The sequence below is a fragment of the Papilio machaon genome, chromosome 8, assembly GCF_912999745.1.
Source record: "Papilio machaon chromosome 8, ilPapMach1.1, whole genome shotgun sequence".
In the NCBI taxonomy this organism is placed as follows: domain Eukaryota; kingdom Metazoa; phylum Arthropoda; class Insecta; order Lepidoptera; family Papilionidae; genus Papilio; species Papilio machaon.
In genome coordinates, this window is record NC_059993.1 from 6,473,426 (window position 1) to 6,497,823 (window position 24,398).

General features: G+C 31.4%; 1 protein-coding gene across 1 annotated transcript in view; it reads right to left on the reverse strand.

Annotated features, from left to right (window-relative positions):
* Nucleotides 1–2,884: 2,884 nt before the first annotated feature.
* Nucleotides 2,885–24,398, reverse strand: part of LOC106720302 — a 132,157-nt gene continuing 110,643 nt past the window's right edge. Inside the window, exons 3-7 of the mRNA XM_014514915.2 lie at nt 21,064–21,141; nt 20,018–20,199; nt 3,897–4,095; nt 3,554–3,660; nt 2,885–3,317 (exon numbers count right to left, since the gene is read on the reverse strand). Of these exons, the coding sequence (XP_014370401.2) occupies nt 3,195–3,317; nt 3,554–3,660; nt 3,897–4,095; nt 20,018–20,199; nt 21,064–21,141 (689 nt within the window). The 3' untranslated portion in view covers nt 2,885–3,194. The remainder of the gene's footprint in view (nt 3,318–3,553; nt 3,661–3,896; nt 4,096–20,017; nt 20,200–21,063; nt 21,142–24,398) is intronic.

Genomic DNA, 24,398 nt, shown 5'->3' on the forward strand with positions numbered 1-24,398 from the left:
TTTTTCCGGCCGAATGAAATGAATGGGACGAATCGTACGATACGAGCTAACGTAGTGCTGTGTTACCATAACTCTATATTTGCCCCTTATTAAATAGCAAAAATTTGATTTTTGTTTTTCGTGGTTCGTAGCTTTATTCTATTAAATGTTAAAAGATTGAATGTAGTATAAATTTTACCATTTAATCAGATCTAAAAATATTAAAATGTAATTCAACTAATAAAATTTAATTACATAAAAATATAAACAACTAATTTAATTAATGTCATATTTATGAAAAGACGTTTTTACAACGAACACAATGCGGTGTAATGATAAGCATGTATAAAAATATAAATGAAATAGATTTTATCTAAATTTTAGATTTTTGGTAAATTTTCAAAACAAAATGCATATACCTAGTTAAAATATGAAATCCGAAATATTAACTATTAAGAAGTCTATTAATAAAAACTGTATTATGTTTTAAATTTAAATTTTTAGGCAATTTTCCTTATATTTATGTAAAATAATTTCACATGGCAATCACATCAGCAATTTATTTTAGCGACCTCTGTGGGCAGCTTGTTGAATTACGATCACATTCTTACTTGCACTTGCAAGTAAAATTGATGAAACAAGTACATTTTTGTTAGTTAGAAGCATTACTACTAGATGGCGTTATTTGATATATTAAAAGTTATTGCTTTTAAGTGTCCAAAGTTTAGTACTTCTAAATATGGTGGTTTTGCTTTTGAACTTAAATGTTTAAAATGATTTCAAAGAAATTAACAATTGTTTTGAAGTAACTAGTCAGTTAGCTTTACCGACAACTTTATCAACGAAAATACCATCTCTGCGTAACACTACATCATAAACCAATGCTTACGTACCAAAATGGCGTTGAATATTGATTTATTGTTCTTTATACTATTTCGTCCGCTGAATTTAAGTCAAGCCGAATTTATGAAATGAAACAACATTTTTAGCACAAATAATAGTTTATATTTCGTACATAATATAACAAAGCATTCTGCATTTATATACTAAAAACACATTTGCCAATATCGCAATTTACTGTTCAATTCTCTTATAAATTTATTTTATTAGATTCAACAATACACTCATATTTTTACGCTACTATACAAACGATTTTCAATATTTAAAATGAATGAAAAAAAAAACTAAATTGTAAAACAAATATTCAAAGTAAACATTATTACTCAAAAACGATAGCGAGTAATTTAGAAAATCAAATACATTAGTATATAAAAAGTGTATTACAAAAGTTATGAATAGTGACTTAGGTAAATTATATAACTCTAAGCTGTAAATAAAAGTTATGTAGGTATATAGACTAATATTAGTGAAGCATATATTCAGAAAGTCAAGCTATGTAATGTTATACTTATCTACTATTACATAATGATTACATATATTTTATGTATTATTAATATTGGTATCGTAAAACTTATTCTAGTGGCAGTATTTTGTTTTATTATAAAATACTCCAAAAATTTAAGATTTATATCAACAAATCATAAACATTTTAACTTTGTCATTGTAAACAAAGAGTGAACTTTAGGCTAATTTTTATAGATTTGAAAATATTTACGTAAATCATTTCTTCCTTGCATTATCTTATAATATTTTTTAACGAAATTATACGAGTACAATTTCATATTAATGTATCTTAAAATTTCCTAAAATCTGCCTTTTTTATGAAATAAAACGAAAACAAATAAACCAAGTTATTTTAGGGGCGTGGCAGTGCCCCAGTCGCTGCATCTTTCTCAAATTAACTTAGGGCAGCTTTAATATTCTTTTCTTTTGACTTGGTACATTACATAACGTTTATGTATTTTATTTTACAAAAAAATTCTGTTCTCTGGTTTTGATGTCTATAAGTTTTTTATAGCTAGACTTTTTCTAACCTAAAATGTTGTCCTCACTATATGCTTTCATTTTTTTAAATACTTAACATCTATAATATTAACGACCAATTGGTAAACACATTTATAACTACGTATTTGTTAAATATCTTGAAATAATATATTGATCGCACTAATTTATTAATACAGATTCCACTGTGTACTTAACAACATTCTAAATGTTACATGACGTGTAATAATTGTTGTCAATTATCATAATAAAGTTCATTAAACATAAATATTTTTCTAAATTTTAACTACATCAATAATATAGAAAATTATATATAAATATTAAATTTAACAAGTTCACACACTAATTCACATTTGAACACATACATTGGCATTTTTCATTACCTGCACATTTATACAATAACGTGATAACACATTGAAGCACAGTATATAAGAGAAGATATGTTCATTATTTAAATACATTAGAGATATGTTGATTTAGAATTTAACAAGTTATTAAGTACATAAGCGATAGGTCTAAATACTAGTTGTAAATATTAACTTATTAAGACAATAGTGGAAAAAAGCTAACTTTATTTACTAAATAATGAAATTACTGCTTTATAGTGTTAGTACTAATATATAACTAATGACTAGTTAAAATAATAACAAGTTATTACGATAGTTTCTTTTAGACTATTGCAGAATAATAAAATTTAGGAAAACATCACAAATTACAAGATATAAAAAGTAAACAAAGAGTTAACACTTTAAGGACGAGTACATTAATATAGAATCAAGTAAACTCACATCTTAACACTATAATCAAAGTCCGTATAATAACTGAGCGCAAATAATATGAGTACTCGTCTCACTAAACACCGCAGACTATAGTTTTCTTTTGCTTGATGTTTACACCAGATTCTCAAAACATATAACACCACAATTTGAAAAATAAATATGATAGTAAATAAAAGACCAAAAAAAAAAAAGTGATTAATGTACATAACATTCTTGTCGTAGAAGCAAATTCTTTTACAGATAATGACGTTAATATTGAAGTAGATTTACTAAGGTTTTTAATATCTGTTAAAGCACTATCAAGGTGTACCACCATATCAACAAGGTAATTTTAATCCTATTACCATTTCTTTAAGCAGTATAAAGCTAATACCAGGCGAAACATCAAGCATAGAAATTGCAACCACTGACATAAGCGTAGTCAAAGTATGGGAGTTAAACCCCCCTACGTCTACGCCCCCGTTGGACTCGCTAGCGGCGACTCGACCTCCGGCGGTCGGTGAAAGAGCTCCTCAACTATTTGCGGACCCCGCGCTACGGGTCCACCTCGTGGCAGACCTCCATGTAGTCGGGGTCGTGCATGATGTCCTTGATCATGTCCTTCAGCATGGTGTATCGTGGGAACATCGGATACATTTTGGAGCTCACGTACTCCGACTGAAATTAGAACAAGTTTTCCTTGAAGTTAAAAAGCAATAGCCACAAAGGACTTCACACAAACATCACATGTTTCAGAGACAACTAATAGGACTTGTCTTATATTAATAAATCTTATTACGTATTTGGAAATTAAAACAAAATTTCATAAAAATAAAATCGAACCATATTCAACTCACGAGGTACAAAAAGTTAGGATGTTATCGATTGACAAACTCAGTAGCAGTTCTCCTCACCTTCAGTTCTCTGATGAGGTTCCTCAGTCCGGTGTACTTCTTCAGCAGACGATAAAGATCGTTAGTCATCTGCGTGTTCTCTGTCTCTATTTGAGATGTTGTCATATCTGGAATTTTACATATTAGCGTTTTAAAACAATTAGTACAATTCAAAAAGCGCCACCACACAGCAACCTCTGTCCAAACACATCTCCATTTGCAGATGTGTTGCCTACCTTAAAGATTCACTAATCGTATTACTTCATTTTAATGCGGACTTTATATCGTATCTTTGTTATCACTGAATAAAATATTTACAAATATATTTATTAGCTACTAAATTAAAATGTGTGTCCGAAAGTACCATTCAATCTCTCTATTCTCTCTTTTCGATCTGCGGCTTCTTCAGCCAGCTTAGAGGAAGTTTTGACTCCTTCGCCAGATTTTTGCGTCTTCTCCATGATAGCGCAGGCGCGAAGCACGAATGCCGGCACCGTCTCCGCTTTCTCTTGTTTCGGGATCTCCACCAGAGACCAGTATTGAGTTTCGAGACGAATCACATCCTGAAATAAGTTCACAAGTAACTCTGACTGATACAACATAATATGTAGTCTCTTAATGCTCATGATGATGTTATAAAAATGTAACATTAATACATAGCTATAACATAGCATTTGAGGGTCAAATTATGTCATAGTTCCCATAATATCTTTAAGATCATCTATAAATGTTTTATTATCTGATTTGTATGTTTTGTTATTTGAATTAAACACGCATTGAATAATAGAGACTTGATTATTTTATTGTTCAATGTTTTATTCAAATGATCAAGGCGTTTCTATCGTTGTTATTGAAGTTTATTATAATAGGCCACATATTATAATAAAATTAACCTAAGTATGTAATTAATAACCTAACGCCCTTGACATAACAATGCAAGTAATTTTGCTGGTTGATTAAAGACAGATTGTGTCACAATATAAACAAAGTACAAAGGTAAAGATCATAGATTTATAACATACTAATTGTCGCCCGCGACTCCGTTCAAGCGGAATTAAAAAAAAAACGTAATAAAAAGCCTATGTGTTTTTCCACCATGTTCTACATCTGTGCCAAAGTTTATCGAGATCCGTTGAGCCGTTCCGCAGATACCTTAAAACAAATATCCAATCATCCATCTAATCATTCGCATTTATAATATTAGTAAGACTAGCTGTCGCCCGCGACTTCGTCAGCTCGGAATTAAAAAAAACTTAATAAGTAGCCTATATGTTCTTCGCTCTACTATCAAATTTCATCGAGTATCATGCCGCCGTTCTTGAGATACCTTCAAACAAACATCCATCCATCTTTTCATCCATCCATCCATCTAAACATTCGCATCAATAATATTAGTAAGATGAATTGTTTCATTTAAGTTTGACATCTAATCGAGAGTCGACTTTCGAAAAGTCATTTTGTATTGCAAATGACAATACTGGGTGAATTTACATCAACCAAAGGCCTCTGAAGGTCTTATTTCGCCTCACTTTTAGTGTGTGCATTAGATAGCTATAAGCTATAAATTTATCGGTAATGTTAATTAGTTTTATTACAGCAATTTCCACAAAATCATTTTAAAACTTCAATGTTGCCAACACTTCAAGTTTATGCGCAGTATAATCCATTATTATTCTGTAGAGTACGCAGTTTTAAACTAACGTAAGTTTAAGTTTTCATTCCTTCGGGAACTACAAGTTTTAAGTTAAGTTTTCGACTTGACACCTTCCAGATAGCAAAAGGAAAATGTACTTTATGTTTTAATTTTTATTTTATATCATTAAATTTTCTAAAAGTGAAAAAAAGAACAAATTAAAACAACTATATCACTTTGTTAAAGTCTGTTTAACATAGTATGTCTAGTTTTTGTCTACACAACGTTGAACGTGTTAACAACGACGTGTTTGCATTGATCCAAGTAACAAACAATAATCAATTACTATAAAATAACGATTTCGAGTACAGTATTGACATTGAGGTTATGATATGACCACAATTATCGTGGTTAACTGCGGGCCCACTGCGGTTTTCAATGTATTCCTTTGTGCGTTATTAGAACCACCATAAAGTTTGGATGGCACAATTTTATACCACTTTGTTCCATTATGGAACTTGTATACATATACCTATGTACTAGCTAGAACCATTCCTTGGTCAAAAATAACAATTAAAATCTTGCAATCGTGTAGATGGCGCTTCTGCTGACCGTAGTCTACGATACAGCACGTATACAGGTCGTTATCATTTCCCTCGTTGTTCGGACGTCGCTCGTTAGCACGGTCACGCTTCGCTGTTAAATCGTTCCCCCCTTACGTAACAACCCGTAATGCATTGTTATACTACAATTAAATTAAAGCAAATAAAATTCCCTGATGTGTACCATGTGAAAAAGGTAATATAAACTGTTAGGTATTTTATTAAAGAGTATTGTCACCATTGGTAATTGAACAATTTCAAGTTTATCATTTTTGGACATTTCTATGCTAAATTTTCAACAATAATAATATGGGTATTTTAACTCCATGTTCTTTGTCCAATTTCCCGTGTAAGTAATTTGATACTACGGTTTCGCTAGTACGCAACTAGATGGCAGGAGTTGTCAGCCAAGGAATTAAGTTTTATGGCATTTAAAACGATTACTTCCCTATTAATTATCTCCTATTATGATTTATTATTAAGTACATTCAATATTAATGTTGTTTTCAAACAACATTCATTAAGGTTGTTTAATACCTCTGATGTTCATGAATTAAAAAAACAGTTAGTAAATTATTTATCACAATTTGTCAATTGTAGAAAGTTACAATATTTTTAGAGCGCAATATAATTTAAAAAAAGATATAATTCTCAGTTAAAAGTTCATACATTCGTATGTTAGTTTGAAACTACGTTAAGAAGTGTAATTTGAAGTAAGTTCCGAGGAGCATAATTTTCAACAAATTGCTCAATAACCGACGTGCAATCAGGTCCTAAAGTGGAAAACTTTATGCTGGAAATGCGCCAGCCATCGCTAACGCCTTTTCACATTATTTACTCTGTTATACTATCTCTATTATACAGCCTTATAGTAAATCTTTAAACCAACAATAAATAAACTTTTAAATTATGTGTATATATTTTTTAAATTAAATTGCACAAAATTTTTTTGATAATCAATTTACACAAAAGCTTTGTCAATTTTTAAATGCTTGCAATGTATTTATTCGATGATTCAAAAGGTCGTGGACATTAAAATTATAAATATATAATTTGCAATCCGTAAATTTAGGTATTAAATAAATATAATGTATTAGTGGATTAAAAAGATGACAAATGTGAGCTGAAAAATAACTAAACACATAGCAAGGATGATAAATACAGTGTCTTAATGTAATCATAAATCATGTCGCCACGTTATCAAAGCAAGCTTGATTTATACGTATTTTAGTAAAGTCATATGAATAATCGTTATATGATCACATTAATCCATTTGCTGTTTATTGAATATATATTCTAGTATGCTACTAAATTCAAGAATAAAATATTGTAAGCAATTCAAGTTTTTACCTCTTACATAAATAATTTATGTCTCCATTTTATTTATACTACGTTTATTTCACTTGTAGTTAAATGATCTAATATTGCTTACAGCATTTTTATGATGTTTTTAATTAATTTAATCTATAAATACATTATTAACAGTCTTGTAAGTACAAGGTCTTATACAAAGGAAGAGATTTTGGATTATTAATAAATCTAGAGAAGTGGATAAAATCCCGACCGACACGAATCAAAGGCTTTTCCTAACAATTCGCTTAACAGCTGTTACTTTGTGAAAATGCGCTCGCGTGTAAAATTGATTCCGACAACTTAACATCGTCGTTGTCTTTAACTATGCTGTTCGAATTTGACTGAAGATTAACATTTAAATTTTAAAAGAAAATGATAATACTAAATATTATTTATTATAATTCAATAATAAAAACATCTTTTTTTTTTCAGTTTTTACTGTAATAAACTCTATGAAAAAACTAGCTGGCGTCGAACAAAACGTAATCACACGATGCCAAATGTTGAAAACTAGATTGCGAAGTTCAATAAGGGGAGATTGGTCGTAATGTCTACGAATTGCTCAATGAAAGACATACAATCAGGGCGTGAGGTGTAAGTTAGGACTCAGTTTGGAGCTGCGCCAGGTCTAGACAATATCGTCTTCGCAGGTTTTGCCTGTAATTGTGACACATTAAACTTTATAGCGTCTTCGTTGGAGTACCTGGTATCTAAGTTTGATAATGAAATGGTTTTCGTAAATGTACAATTGTTGTTGTTCAGAGCTTTTGTATGGTACGTTTATAATTATTACATTTTATCCATTCAGCCTCGTAACGCCCACTGCTGGGCAAAGGCCTCCCTCAACATTACATTATTACATTTTATATTACATAGGAATTTTACTTTGTTGGACAGATTAGCTTTATATCTGTCGCTACAACTGTATATAAACTAAATATTTTTTACGGCACAAAATGTATAAAAATTGAATAAAACAATGGTTTTTAACCGTCTTAAGTCTAAACTCAGTATTTTTAATTGCATTTCTGGGAACAAATGTCTTTGAAAATTGCAAAAGCATTCCTAAAGCATTTATGTCAGTCATTTGGACATTTGGCATAAAGCCGTGTCCCCTTGCGTCTCGTATCAGGTTTCGACTCAAGTTTTTGTTCATTCTTTTTAATAGAACGGAGATCGAACAGACATCTGTTAGTCAGAGTAATATATGGACGATCAGTCTATAAATAAATTGGAAATTCCAATTGCCCCGAGCAATTTAAAGATACCAATATCAACGTCAGTGTATCTGGACAGGGCAAATACGTTCCAATTTATCCAATTCACTCTCACAAGCTTTTAATTTTATGTTCTCTTTCCTACTTTTAAATTTTAAATAATCAACATTTTGCTATATTTGTTCTCGAAACTTAGCATGATATAAAAATAAAATATTTAGCTTTTATTGGATTAAGAAATGGCGAATAAAAAACCAAATAAAATACGGAAAATAAATATAGTCTAAGTTGAAAAATTTGGTAACATTTTTGAAGAGGAATTCTCAGAACGTACCACAAATGTGTGGACAAAACCCACATAGACGTGACTGTAGTTCAAAGAAGCATAAAGATATTAGAAAACAATGTTGAATGACTCCACAAAATTACAGCCATCAACGGAAAACGCGTAATAAAGTATTTAAGTGGAAAACTTTTCCGTGTAACAAGAAAAGTTTCATTGACGTGTAATTATCAATGTGAGCCAAATGGATTTTTTCAAATTATGTTTGAGTAAAATTCACAATTAATAAAATCATAATATTACCCACAAATCTTAGGCTACATCTTAAGTATATATTTGTCTAAAAACTATTGCCTAGATAAGTTGAGTTGAGAGAGTAGACTTGAGAGAAATGGAATGATAAGCACTAGCTCTCGTCCCTGACTCCGTCCACACGTAATAAAAAAACTTAATTGGTAGCCTAGGTGTTCTTCCATACTATATTCTACATCTATGCCAAATTTCGTCGAGATTCGTTGAGCCGTCCTGTAGAAACCTTCTAATAAAAATCCATCTAGATAACTATATTTCGCTATTCGTAGATATATTAATACGTTAGTTAGATTTTAAATTTGTTAAAAAAAACCTCAATAAATACTTTTACATAACAAGAAAGCTAATTTGAGCCAACTTGTTCGTACAATTTAATTTTCTTTCCTCAAACTACGATTGCTGTTCAAACGTCGGAAATATGTCAGCGTTCCCTTGAGAATCACAAATAATTTCAATGGCAACTTTACAAATATCGCCATTTTTCTTATTTCCCTTGACTCTTTAATATACAGTTACTAACTATAAATCAATTTACTGTATTTTATAAGACATTCCAATGGTGGGTTCAAAATACGTTAAAATATGACGTCCTTCACCTAAAAGCCTTTTTCAGTTAACATTATTTGAAATTACGCTTTAAGATGTTATGACCTTCCTACATTTGCTTTATTGGTATGATTATTTGTTACATTTCTTGATGGATCTTCTGAGGATACAAAATCAGCTAGGTAAATGGTAATCTTTCACCTTGAAATAGACAACTTGATTTACAGTAACAAATTCTAGGTTAAACTCATTAATTGATTTTCAAAGGTCATTGTTAAAGCGTGGAACTTTTTAATAAAATCATTGGTAGGGTTAAGCTTGTTAAAAGTTTTCACAAACTGTGGCTGCGCTACGCTACACCAGCGCCACCTAGCTTTTGTTACTGACGCTTGTTACTTTCCTAGTTATCCTTTGACAGTTTTAATTGAAAACTGCATCTCAGTTTCCCTTTGCTACTGTAAGCGCTGCAACTTGTTCTTTTTCATTTTAAAATTTATGCTTTTGTAATTCTTCCAAGGAAATATTAGTAAAATTTTAGCGGTTTAACTTAAAATGTTATTTAAACAATGATTATAGAGAGGTATATTTTTATGAGGAAAAAAATTTGCCAAATTTCGATAAACATGTTGACTTCCGTCTAGATTTTGTCTGTGAGAGAAATAGAAATCTATAATCTTACCATAAGTTGTCGGTGTTAGTATTTTATTTATTAATTTATTTTACTGCTTTCATAACACATTTTGAATAAGAAGTTTCCATCATGAAAGCGGGGATAAGTCGCGCCTATGGAATGTGTGATAGCTAGTAAACCGGGTCCGCAGTTGACCTGCCCTAATAAGTCAACGTAAGACCCAATTTCCACTTCCGGAATCGCGCGGCCAGTCGCTCAGTGGAAATATGCAATAAATTAACAAGTTACTGGTAGTTTTTTACGCCGACAACTTGTTCTGGTTGAAACGACGCTGACAGGAATGTATTGCCTTAATGTCTATATTAGTCAGTGACTTAAGAACTACAGTATGAGGAAATTTACATTTTAATTAATTATGAATTTATATTAATAAAAGGCAATTATTTGTACTCGTCACTTTCTCACATATCCAGGTCACGTAGCTCTAATAATAATATGAACAAAACATTGTTTATTTGTTCATCACAAAATTTACTTCTACACTATTAATATTGTTATTAGTTTGATGAAAATAACAAGCTAGAAATTTAAAATTTAAACCTTCGATGTAAATTTTACTTCGAACTAAGCCGTTGCATAATTACAATGTTTAAAGATGGGTTAATGTAAAGTGAACGTTGTAAAATAACCCGAGCGTTTCACACGATGCTTTACAATTTACAATAAGCTGATTTTAATTTTCTAATATTTAAATTTTTTTTAGTAAATTATGTAATTACGACTGAATTGAAATAAGTTTTTTTAAATATAAACAACATAAATATCTTAACAATAATAAGCGCAGGGACTAAAATTGTCCTTTTTTTTCTTTTGATTGCCGCTTAAAAGGAAAAAATAAAAATATCTTTACATAAATTGAAGAAATAAAGAAGTAATGTCAATATTTCATTTGAATCAAGAAAGTTTTAAAAAATAAAATTAAGATGGTACAACTTGGTATGATAAATGTAAATAAAAAAAGTTGTAAACTTTTTACATCGTAAGTAAATGAAATATTAATCAATAAATCTATGTACATACTAATTTTATATTAATCATAAATAGGTTTTAACTCAAATTGAAACTCAACTCAAAACTCAAGAAACCGAAAATGACACTAATGAAACTGAATTGCACTCGATAAAAAGTGCTTTTAATCTTAACGACATGGCTCTTATCTTTCGTCTCGGTGATTGAAGGCGCAGAATCACTTTGAATTATTACCTATAAATGGGAAAAGAATCGATTTTATAGCATTAATGAACCACTGGAATATCCAAAATTGTACTTGAAAAGCTTATAGTAAGAGTTTTAACAGTAGTAGACGCCAGTAGGTAATAACATCTGTTGAAGACTGTCGTTAATCCGCAATTCCGCGTACAATCCGACGAATATGCGTGTCGGAGGATTAATTTTTGACCCCTTTCCTTTCCTATCCTTTTCTTATAAGGAATGGATGAGAAGAGGACATGGATTTGACGGAGGGAGCGACGCTTAAGAAGGAGATATATCCTTTTTCTGTGAGTCTTCTCCTCCGTAATTAAAAGTAGGCAACGCATCTGCAATTGCGGATGTCTGTGGACAGAAGTCCCTTCGCTATTGAACGTATTTAGGTTGCCGCTTGCTCGTTTTCACTTTATAATATTAAAAAAAACTTTATTTTTTATTCGAATAACTTCTTTTGAAAATACAAAGAAATGACGAACGTCATCTAGCATGTATATGAATGTGAATATGATATTGAATAAAGAATATAGATCGTGTTTAAATGTCTGCCTAGTAACAGAATATAGGTTGAGTTAGAAAGCCAGGTGAGCGGGAGATTGGAACGGGTTGCAGCTGACGCGGCTACGCGGTGGCGCGGCGTGCAATCAAAGTGGAAATGTAGATGTTTTCATTGGAACCTTTTAGTAGATGGAACGAGACTTCTCGCTTTTAGATTGAGTTTGCGCTCTCTAAAGCCGCAGCACAGTTGAGCGAGTCTATCTTATTGTTTAAACATGATTACAATCGAATTTATTCCGATCTCAGGATACTATCGTTTGATTGTCTTACAGCGAATGAATTGTTTAAAACTTTATCACAGAACCGTTTCAATTAATTAAATTAACTTTATCAATATTCTTACGTTACTTACATTATTTATTTTTTATGAATTAAAAATGTATGTAAGCTAAGATAAAAAGAGTTTTAATTTTTAAGGTATAAGTTATTCGTAATTACAAAATACTGCATATAATGAATGAATTGATGTATAACATAAGAAGAAGGTTACAGAGTCATGCGTATGACTTCTTTAACATTTCAAAACTATAAAAGGATTGTCCCAACATTATACAGTAAGGTATTCGGACAGAAAAAGGTGCTTACCATTTTTGGGGCATGATTTCGTCGTAAGCATCATCGGCATCACCGTATACGTAATTTGATCTGGACATCTGATATGGAATAGCAACTACTTGAGATATGGTCGTTAATTTCGTGTATATCATTGGCCTATTTTATTTTGACTATTTGAATTTTGACAAAAGTAAATATGATCTACGACCGACGTATTTTTTTTACAAAGATCGAGGAAACTATTAACATATTTGCTGTTATTTTTTATTCTTTGTTGTATGCATTAAATAATATAAAATACAGTTTTAAATTAATATTGATATTTGAATCTTAACCGTCTAGAGAAAAATGTAAATATTTTCTTATTCAAATTTTAATTACCATGGCGCCAGTACGATTTAATGTCTTTATTTTAATTCTACAAATACAAAGTGCTATAGAGACGTGCGTCGGGAATACTACATCTGTTACTTCCATTTTGTATCCGAAGCAGCCGGCTCACTATACTGTATTTAAATTAAATCTCTCAAATCCCTACCAGCATTCATATTTAACTAGCGACCGCACTCCTGCTTCCTTCTTGTTCAATAGAGCAGTAATTATTAATTATTAACGTCGACTGTCTTCAAGTCTATTTCTCTTCCAAATGTAAGCTATTTAAACCACACAATGAATACCAAAGAAAAAGCTTTTTCCTGTTCGCTGAGTAAAAGAAAAAATCTAATAAGTTACTGAACGATAGAAAAGCTTTTTATTAATAAAATATTCTTAAAGACGATTCAGTACTTTAAGTAAAAAATACATTTAGTGTATAAAAATAAAGGTGATTTTTTTAGGTTATAAAAGACCATTTTATCTAAATTTACTTATGAAATCTTCGTTGAAATTTTCATGAAGAATAAGCAAACTTTACGTTAAAAATAAATTGATGACAGTAAGAAAGTCGAAGTAACAAATTGGCGCGGGACGTCCCAATCCAGCGGTAATAGAATTCCGTCCCGAATGTTCTGGTTTATTGACAAAGTCCCTGTAAGCGGATTGGCATTGATGAGAATTTAAGATAATTTACTATTTTACTCCAGAGGATTGCGATGTAACTAACAAGGTATAAATCCATCCAAATGAAAAGCTTTTTGGACAGCATTTTATTTAGGGAATTTGTGTCAAATTTTATGTGAATGCATTGAATGATAAATTAAGTAAAAAATCTTATTCAGGAAGTTTGTGAGTGTCTAATATTATATGCCTTCGATGGTAAATTAATTATGAAGTTTGTACGAAGTTAAATTGCATTGGCTCTCTAACCTTTTCGTAACATAAGTATCGTTTTAGGTTATGTCGGTTTCACTTCAAAAATTACTTATCCTTATATCAATAAGAAAATACTTATTTCTCGGAGAAAATGATTCGTACAAACTTTTTTATAGTGAATTTCGCAACTTATTTGCTGGTGTCCCCAAAAATAAAAGATAATTAATCTGATATGTTCGATATTGTTCTTAACTTAATTTGGACGAACAAGAATTAAAGTTTGTCGTGTAATTACGTCTCAGTATCTTTTGGAATCGCGCCAGCTTAGCCGATAAACCGCCTACTTGTCTAACCCAATTTTTGTAGCTTAACTTTCTTACTTAATTGTCTTTTTGAGTAAATTCTTTTTCGTCTGTAATCTTCTTTGAGTTTACGTTACTACGTTAGTACATTCTGACTAACATTGTTGAATCATTCCAGCAAGGAATATCTTTAATCGTGACTTTGGTTTTTAAAATATGACTCAGAGAGTTTCCTTTCATTGATTCTTCGAATGATTAATACAGGCGATATGTAAGCTACGGCACGTGGGTTTTCCAACAGGTGGTAGACAAAAGGACTTGGAAATGATGAAAGGCACGTTTCTAAATCCTTACTAATATTATAAATGCGAAAGTAACTCTGTCTGTCTGTCTGTCTGTCTGTCTGTCTTGCTTTCACGCAAAAACTACTGAACCGATTTAAATGAAATTTTGTACACAGATAGTCTAGAGCCTGAGGATGGACATAGGCTACATTTTAACGCGAAAAAGGGGTTGTAAGGGGTTGAAAGTGGGGGTGAAAGTTTGTATGGAATTATCGTCATTTTTACAGGTAGAAGGTTGAAACTTATTTTCAAGGCTAATTTGATAAAGATAAATATGAAATTAAATTTTTGGAAAAATTTTACCCCCAAGGGTGCTAAAAAACAATAGGGGATGAAATTTTGTTTTGCAATATATTCGGTTTTGGTGAATGTTTTGTTTAATATGCTTTGCTGTAACCCTTACCAATATTTAGTCTAGAGCCTGAGGAAAGACGTAGACTACATTTTAACGCGAAAAAGGGGTTTGAAGGGGTTGAAAGTGGGGGTGAAAGTTTGTATGGAATTATCGTCATTTTTACAGGAAAAAGGTTGAAACTTATTTTCAAGGCTGCTAATTTCATAAAGATAAATATGAAATTAAATTTTTGTAAAATTTTACCCCCAAGGGTGCTAAATAACAATAGGGGATGAAATTTTGTTTGGCAATATGTGAGGTTTTGTTGAATGTTTTCTTTAATATGTTTTGCTATTACCCTTACCAATATTTAGTCTAGAGCCTGAGGAAGGACATAGGGCACATTATAACGCGAAAAAGGGTTTGCAAGGGGTTGAACGTGGGGGTGTAAGTTTGTAGGGAATTATCGTCATTTTTCCAGTTGGAAGCTTGAAACTTATTTTTGAGGTTGCTAATTCTATATAAATAAATATGAAATTAAATTTTTGTAAAAAATTTACGCCCAAGGGCGTTAATAACAATAGGGGATGAAATTTTGATTGGCAATATGCTCGGTTTTGGTGAATGTTTTGTTTAATATGTTTTGCTGTTATCCTTGCCAATATTTAGTCTAGAGCCTGAGGAAAGACGTAGGCTCCATTTTAACGCGAAAAGGGGGTTGCAAGGGGTTGAAAGAGGGGGTGGAAAATTGTATGGAAGTATCGTCTTTTTTTACAGTTCAAAGCTTGAAACTTATTTTTGAGGCTGCTAATTTGATATAAACAAATTAATATTCAATATTTGAAAAAAGTTTACTCTTAAGGGTGCTAAATAACAATTAGGGATGAAATTTTATTTGGGAATATTTTAGATTTGTTTGGGAATATTTTAGATTTTGTTGAATGTTTTGTTCAATATATTTTGCTGTTACCGTTACAAATATTTAGTTTAGAGCCCGAGAATGGATAAAGACTACTTTACAACGCGAAAAAGGGTTGTAAGGGGTTGAAAGTTAGGGTGGAAATTATTATGAAAGTATCGTCATTTTTACAGTTAGAAGCTTGAAACTATTTTTTGAGGTTACTAATTCTATATAAATAAATAGGAAATTAATTTTTTGTAAAAATTTAGCCCCCAATAGTGCTAAATAACAATAGGGGATGAAATTTTGTTAGGCAATATGTAAGGTTTTGGTGAATGTTTTGTTTAATATGTTTTGATGTTACCCTTACCAATATTTAGTCTAGAGCCTGAGGAAGGACAAAGCCTACTTTTTAACGCGAAAAAAGGGTTATAAGAGGCTGAAAGTGAGGGTGGAAATTTGTATGGAAGTATCGTCATTTTTACAGTTAGAAGCTTTAAAGTTATTTTTTAGGCTGCTGATTTGATATAAATAAATATGACATTTTAAATTTGTAAAACTTTTACCCTCAAGGTTGCAATGTAACAAAACGGAATAGGGGATGAATGTTTGTATGGGAAGATGTTTATGTGAATATTTTGTAAGTTTTATATTTTTTGGCGTTTTTTATAAGTTTAAGTAAAAACCACAACAACAACATAATTCACGACCCGTAACCCAGAGGGGTAGGCAGAGACCCAGGACCTACATTTGGCGCGGTCCGGACACACCTCTTTCTATGTTCTTCTACATACATCAAAGCATAGCACGTTGGTTAAATAAAATAATTGCCCTAAAAAAATGCTACCCAAAATAGTATTTCACGCGGACGAAGTCGCGGGCACAGCTAGTGAAATCATATAACGATTTCCATCAGACATAACTTTATACAAACAAAAAACTTAGTACTAGCAGAGCTATTAGAATATCGACATGTAATTTGTTATCAACAAACGTAGTCGTTTGTCTACGATGCTTGGGACCAAATAGGCTATCAACTTGGTAATATATCAAGATATGTTTCTCTGAATGCAACGAGTATTAGGATTATCACCATAAGAATGAAAACGGAGTTATAAATTTCAAGCAACGTATTTAAAGATTTATTCCAATCAATATTAAGACACACAGTAATATTGCACAGCGATTGTTCTCTCGCTTTATTGCTTTTAGATCTAGTTAAGATAATCTTAGTCTTTCAAGATCTTTTAATCTATTCGTTCCTTAGTCAATTCTGTTCTTTATATGTTCTGGTTAAAGTGCAAATTAAAGACCGCGTTGTGGGGCGGTGACGGGTGTGTTACGAGCGTATAAGTGCGCGATAACAATTTATTCAGTGTCAAAGAAAACGAATATTACAATGCAATTGATAAAATTTCATTGCAATTGCGATAATGATCGACGGTATCAAATTTCCGGACAATGTATCATTATTCAGTCATGGTTACAGACCAAAAAAAGATTTAAACTGGATGAAAAATGAGACTGCATGGAATCCATAATTTATCACCGTCACTATTGCTACTTCCACTATTATTCATTTAGCATGTTGCATATACTCCGTGTAATGACTTCGAAGAATTTATTGCTCATATATTTTTAAGGACCACTGTGGTTATATTTTATGGTCCTTTTATGACCTGCATAAATACTGAGTTTAGATTACGTAGTGGTATTCTTGTATGATCCTTTAGCTAATTATAGTCCTCTTTTCCTTCCTTATTACCTACCCTCTCCATATTAGGAAAGGATGGGAAGAGGAAGTGGATTTGGCGAAAGAAGGAACGCATAGGAAGGGGAAATATCCCTTTTCTGTGCGTCCCCTTCTACGTTGATTAAAGGTAGTCAACGCATCTGCATTTGTGGATGTCTATGGGCAACGGTCGCCTCGCTATTTTTGTGAATCCAGGTGGCCGTTTGCTCGTTTGACACCTTTTGATATATAACAAAATGACGCAAAGTTATGTAACATATTATGTTACATTCAGTGTACAGTGGTCGAGGGACTGCGTTGCCCCCATCGGTACGTGAGAGGAATGTATCACGTGAATACCTTACTTTGACCTCATTCACCTAAATGTTTTACTCAATTAGCAACGCCGGCATTACAACTTCGTAAGTAGATTAAACATCAAGGCTTTGCTAACTTGACTGAATTGTTTAACCTTACTTAACGATTGAGTTTTACTTAGATATTGAAATAATAGAACAATAAGTTTACTATGTTACGTACTATGTAATAATTGATTTGTGAGATAGTTGTATTTATATTTAATTTTCTATAAAAATTATAAATATGACTTATCTAAAACTTGACCTGATCAAGATATAGGAAGGAACAATTAGGATTAAATAAAATAACTAGTATGATACTATCTCTCGACCAAATCACCATTTAACATTATATGAGATCGTGGTCAAGTGCTGGGTTGTTAAATATAAAATTTAAAAAAAATACCGAAACTATATATTAAAAGCTATATTTAACTTATGATTTACAGTTGCAAGGTTCAACTATATTTTTCTTAATATCAATGCATTGAATTACCATTTCAAATAAAATTCTCGGTAACGTACGTCCTGGGTTTCATTTTAGTCTAAATATATCTGATGCTACGTGCAGATTTCGGTTCCAAGCGCTACGTGAGTCACACATCCTTATTTGTATTTGTGTATAGGCCATTAACTAAGTCACTCCCACTTCAACTTAGCTAAGAGTGACTAACTTTATTATTAACACACGTTATGACTACACGATGAAAATTTTGACAAAAGAATGAGAAATCGGACTCGTGAATATAATTTGTGTCATAGTCATACAGTATGCTAGTAACAGGAGTAAAATTAAATTACCAGTGGATTCAAGAGCATCAATATAGGGGTTTAAAAGATGACAAAATGATTGTAAAAGTGGACCGAAATATAAGCAAAAAATATCCTATAAGCTTATAATTACTTGTAAATAACTATTCCATTTGTTGATGGTAAACCTAAAGCCGTAATTGAATTTACATTTGTAATCCGCGCTTCCAATTACCAAACGGAAAACAATCAAAGGCTTTATGGGATTTTAGTTTAATTAGAGCAAATACGTATAATCTTCACAGGCGTGGAAACTGGCAAAGTTAAAATTGAATTCAAACGTATGACTTTTTAAAGTCTTTTTCAATAAAGTTAAAAAAAAAATAAGTTATTTTGCTCTCAGTGTAAAATTTAATTCAAACAAAAAATAGCACACAACTGTTGCAATCTAAATTGAAAAATTACATATCTATTACACCCAGGTTAGCTTAAATAAAGAAAAATTAAGTTATTTCCCTATAAGTATCAAAAATATTTTAACTAACAAAATTGATTCCTCACCCATTAATTTGTTGTCTAAATAACTAAATATAGGACACGATCACGTAATTTGTGTTAAAAGGCTTAATGATGTAAGTTTCAAAGTAGTTTCAAGTTTTACTATTTAAGTTTTATTGACAAGTAGAATAACATGTTTTTTTTACGTTGGAATGATCTAATTCATTACTTACTAAACGGCCGTCCATAAAAAGTTTACCTGGAATAATCACTTAAAGATTATTTAAACATAAGCTTTTTATTAAAGGCTAGCTGTCACCCGCCAGTCCGTCCGCGCGGAATTTAAAAAAAAACGTAATAAGTAGCCTATGTGTTCTTCAAAATTTCATCAAGATCCGTTGTACCGTTCAGGAGATACCTTCAAACAAACATCCGTCCATCCATCTATCCATCCATCTATCCATCCATCCATCCATCCATCTAAACATTCGCTATTAAAAATATTAGTAAGATATAAATAAACACGCTCTCATTTGGACCAAGAATTACAACGTTGCAATGTTAAAAGTTTATCTAAATCAGTAACAGTTATTTTGGCTGATAATTTTAAAATAACATTCGCTTCTTCACACGTAAAACGTTTAAATCTTGCTAACGTATGTTACGTCATATATGTATTTTAAGAGTGCTAGTATAAACACATTCAACATTTATAATTGGTTACAACTGAAAACAAAATACATACATCAAAAGCCATTGAGATCTTATATCGTTTTGCGATCACATCTGTTTTAAATTGTGTATTAATATCCAGAGCACAGACTACAGAATACTTCTTTGTATTTATTGGTCTCAACGAGCCTTGGAATTTATGCTAATTGAAGCAACGAACAATACAATGCAAAATGGACTAATTCAACTATGGAATCCGCTGGGAAGGAAACCTTTTATGCGGTTTATTTTGGTATTTTATGACGCTATATTTTGTTTTATAGATGTAAAAATAAATTAAATTTATTATTATACTCATGAAAATATTTTAATGTCTAAATCGTTACCTTGATCATAGCCTTGAGCAGGGCGTATCGAGTGAAGACGTTCCTCTCAGCCTTGGACTCGTTGTATCGTCCCATGAGAGTGACGAGAGCTTTCTTCGCCGTGTCATAGTTCTCGTCGAGTCGTATCCGCACTGCGCGTAGACGTTCATTCGTTTCTATTACTTCTTCTTTTGTCTGCCCGCCTGGTACATTTTTAGAATAAAATTAATACTTCCTAGAGACAGAATAAAGGTTTCATTTTATTAGAGATAGGTAAAGTTACAGTAATAGAATTGTTTTAATGATAGTGTGTTGGTTAGTGTTTCTTGTGGCATTTTTGACGATAACTGGTGGGAGCTAGTGTGCTGTCATAATTTAGTTTGACTTATGGGCACCGATTCAGATAGCCTTGTCGATCTATAGTTAAATATTTTATACCATAACATAAATAAAAGCCACAAATGTGTCATTGTTATTTCAGAAGCAATTGACATTATTTCATAAATCAAATAATTTGCATATTATATTGCGAAATCCTCGCAATGATTAAACAATCTGCGATTTGATGGAATTATATTTGGAATCAGCAAAGTTCTGGTTCAAATATCCGAAATAGTTATGAATTTATACGAACGTGAGCGTGGAATTGTCGGCATGTGACGCGCCAACTAGCTTAATAGAATTTCACGAACTAACGAGCAATGTTTTATTGCTTTGAAATATTAATTTTATTAGCAATCATTGATGGAGAAATAATTTAAATGATAAAAATTAAGTAACAAAAACTCACAGTTGCTATAATAATCTAGATCATAGAGTATCGGTGAGCAAACTGTTGGCCTAGAGCTTCGTTCAGCATATTAATCATTACTTAAACAATTGTATAAAATTTTGATACAAAATCTTAGAGTCTCCCAGCTTAGTCAAACCTGCCTCTTCGTTACCGCAACTGGGCCAATCCGCAAAAGGAGACTCATAAACAAGAAATTGAATTAAATTGTTCCATCACCGCTTACGTGAGTTAGAGCAGCCTCTAAAATTAGTAGTAAAATTAAATACAGACTTACTGGTAGTGCCCTCATCTTTAACATCCTGTACGATGCGACGTACGCTCTGCGTGAACTTGCCCACTAGGTTGGTGCTCGCTGTGGACAAACAAATATTTTATATTATTATTATATTTCCATAGCGGTTTACTTTCTCTTTTTACTTCCATAGACGATAGATATTATTTTTTGTCTTTCCTTTGTGTGTTTCTTGCTTTATAACGAATAGCTTCCAACATTGTTCGCAATATAATTAAATACACTTTATTACTGTTTCTTCATTCAAGCTTTAAAACTGCCTGTCTTTATTAAACAAGGATATGTAGATTTATTTTGAGGATGGGTAACATCAATTTATTTTAATGCAAAACAGAGCACAATATATTCACTGTTCTGCTCTAACGAAGTTAGTCCGCCGCATTCCAACCTGCCTACAAGCTAGTGCACTCTAATGGACAACTTGAGCCGACACGGATAGGAATTGAAAGCGGAACGCAGAATATCGGGTACATATATCAGGCATTTTGAGAGTCGAGGCTAAGGTCTCGAAGGGCCATACTCGAGTACATACATACATAGAGAACGCGTTAGTATGATGGGTGAATGCACATGTTTCTAAGGCACTTTTCTAAGGCACTTCACGCTTCGTGTGTACCCACTCTTAGTGAACGTCCAATAAACTAATACGTTAATTTGCAAACAATTTGTATCGCTCGATTACTTTTGTAATCCTTATTAGTTTTCCTAATACTTTAAATGATTCGAATGTAAAGCGATTACTTAAAATCGAATGTAAGATTTTTTCACCAAAAATATCATTAAAGAACAACTCAATTTTTGCATCGTTGAATAAGGCGAAGAAAAGTTGTGAAGAAATTTAAATTATATAAAATCTGCGAACACATTTGCTATTTCCATTTGTAAGAGATTTTTTAAAATTGGAAAAGTTTGTGGAACTTTTAGCTTTTAACTTTAAATGTAAGAAGTGATTTGTTGAACTATCAGAGCATTATAATACCAAAAGAATAATTATAGTTTTGAATTAAAAAAAAAAAATGAAAACAAAAGAGTTAACATTTGTTACCCGAGTTGTTTTATCTACAAGTACTCTACAAAAGACGTCTTTTATAATATTAGCTGTTTGCTCCGGAAAACGAGGAAAGGAGAAACAGGCGTCCGTTTGTCCGTTTGTGTGTCCTGCAAACAGTGAGCCATGATGAACATTTTCAACCCTTTCTATAGTTAATTCCGTTGCTTCTACTAAGTAAAATAATTTGATGATAAATCACTTCTAAATAGTACTATTATAATGCTTAAGTGGAGTAAATTACGAAAACAAATATTCAATAACCAATTTGAAAATTTTGCTACTAATCTTTCTTGACTAAATGAATTAAGTTAAAAATATCTTTAAAGTTAATTTTGTAGAAGTTACGTAACTTTAACCATTACAATTAATTTCGACGGGAATTCGGCAAAACATTAAAAGTAACAGTGCCCTAGCGGCTCTAATGAAAATTAATTATACTCTGCTGAACCCTTTCTTCACTGACGATTTCATAATTAATAGGAATTGGAAATTTCTATTAGGAAAAATAAATAGTTCGTGCAAAATTAATTGCAGCGAATAATCGAGAGGAAATACACTTAACCCTTAAATTACCTTCGTTATTTTCAACTACACGCTTCTAAACTTCTGGGTTCTGTATTCTGTATTCTAGTTCTAATATTATTGAATCTTATTTTTGCATTTATTTTTGTGTGTGTAAAAATTAAGTGTTTTTATTTTTTAAAAATAAATGCTAATGTTTCTAATAAGCAGTAACCAAATTATCACGTCTAAATCTTACTTCTTACTTAATACTCGTATTATAAATGAAAATCTTTGGATGTTTGGATGGTTAGATGTTTGTCAGTAGGTATCTGCAGAACGGATAGCGATGAAATATGGCATCGATTTAGAACATAGTCTGGAAGAACATATACCAATGTCTATTCTACCAATGTCTATTCTTGTCATTTATTTATTTATTTATTAACACAAAAAAGATTAAACATAATTAATCTGGATATTACTGGATACTAATTACAGGTAAAGTAAATTTTCCATTAGATGTTTTGAAAAATATTCTTACAGCGATAAGAATTGTGTCAATTGATTAATAGAAAATAAAGAGAGTCTATAAAATTTAGTCTAGCACGTCATGGACCCCGTCTACAAATATAAGCTTGTTATTAGGTTCTTTTAACTACGCGCTGCCGGAGTCGCGGGCGACAGCTACTATAATATGAAAATAAAGTATACGTGTACAAATATATTATAGATCATCAGAATTTCCTTTAATAAATTTTACTCCCTGTTACTTAAGCTTAATTAAGTAATAAAATTATTTATAAAGTAGTATGTACAAAGTTATAAAAATGAGAGTATCATAAAAATGTCAAATTAGTACGATAAACGTTCCATAAAATATTTCATTCCGTAACTACAGCATTAAATGAAAATATTGCCAAGAAAATGTTAAAATAATTAAGCGACGTTCGCATTAAATTTACCGAAGAATTATGTATCTAAGGAGGGAATGTACCTACTGTAATCAAGTTGGAAATAATCAAACGGAAATTAAATTAGGTATATACTTTAAAATTAAGAAAATATCAGAAAGTGGAAGAAACGTTATAAAAAAAAATTGATAATGTTTTTGAAACATAAGTTTACGTTTATAACACTTACTTATACTAAGTGTCGTTTAAGTAACAATTATTCCTAGTGGCTACCTTAATAACCACTTAAAGACTCTGAAAGTGGTTAGTAATTTATATTCTCGATTTTGACTTGAATATTTTCTTGACACCGGTGGCGAAAACCGAGAAGTAGCACGTCATGGACCCCGTCTACAAACGCCAGCTAGACAACGTCACAGCGGCTAACAGCCTCCCGTCATTTAAAAATAAATTTAAGTTATCCCGGGGGGTTATCCCGAAAGATCTGAAGCTATATAGCTCTGAAGAATTTTTTAATTTGAAATTATTAATGTAATTATTCTTATATTCTCTGTTACATTGCAATTTATTCTTATAGACTCTCTTTATTTTCTATTAATCAATTCACATAATTCTTATCGTTGTAAGAATATTTTTTAAAACATCTAATGGAAAATTTACTTGACCTGTAATTTACATTCCTCGAATAAATTAGTATTTTTACTATTTGAATAATAAGAAAAAACTGTTACAGAATGAAAATAATTTTGGATGGTTCTTTTTTACATCACTGAATAAGCTGTAAGATTGTCATTTATGCCGCTCTTCGTAGCGTTTTCACATAAAGGTAACGATACTTTTATAGCCTTCCA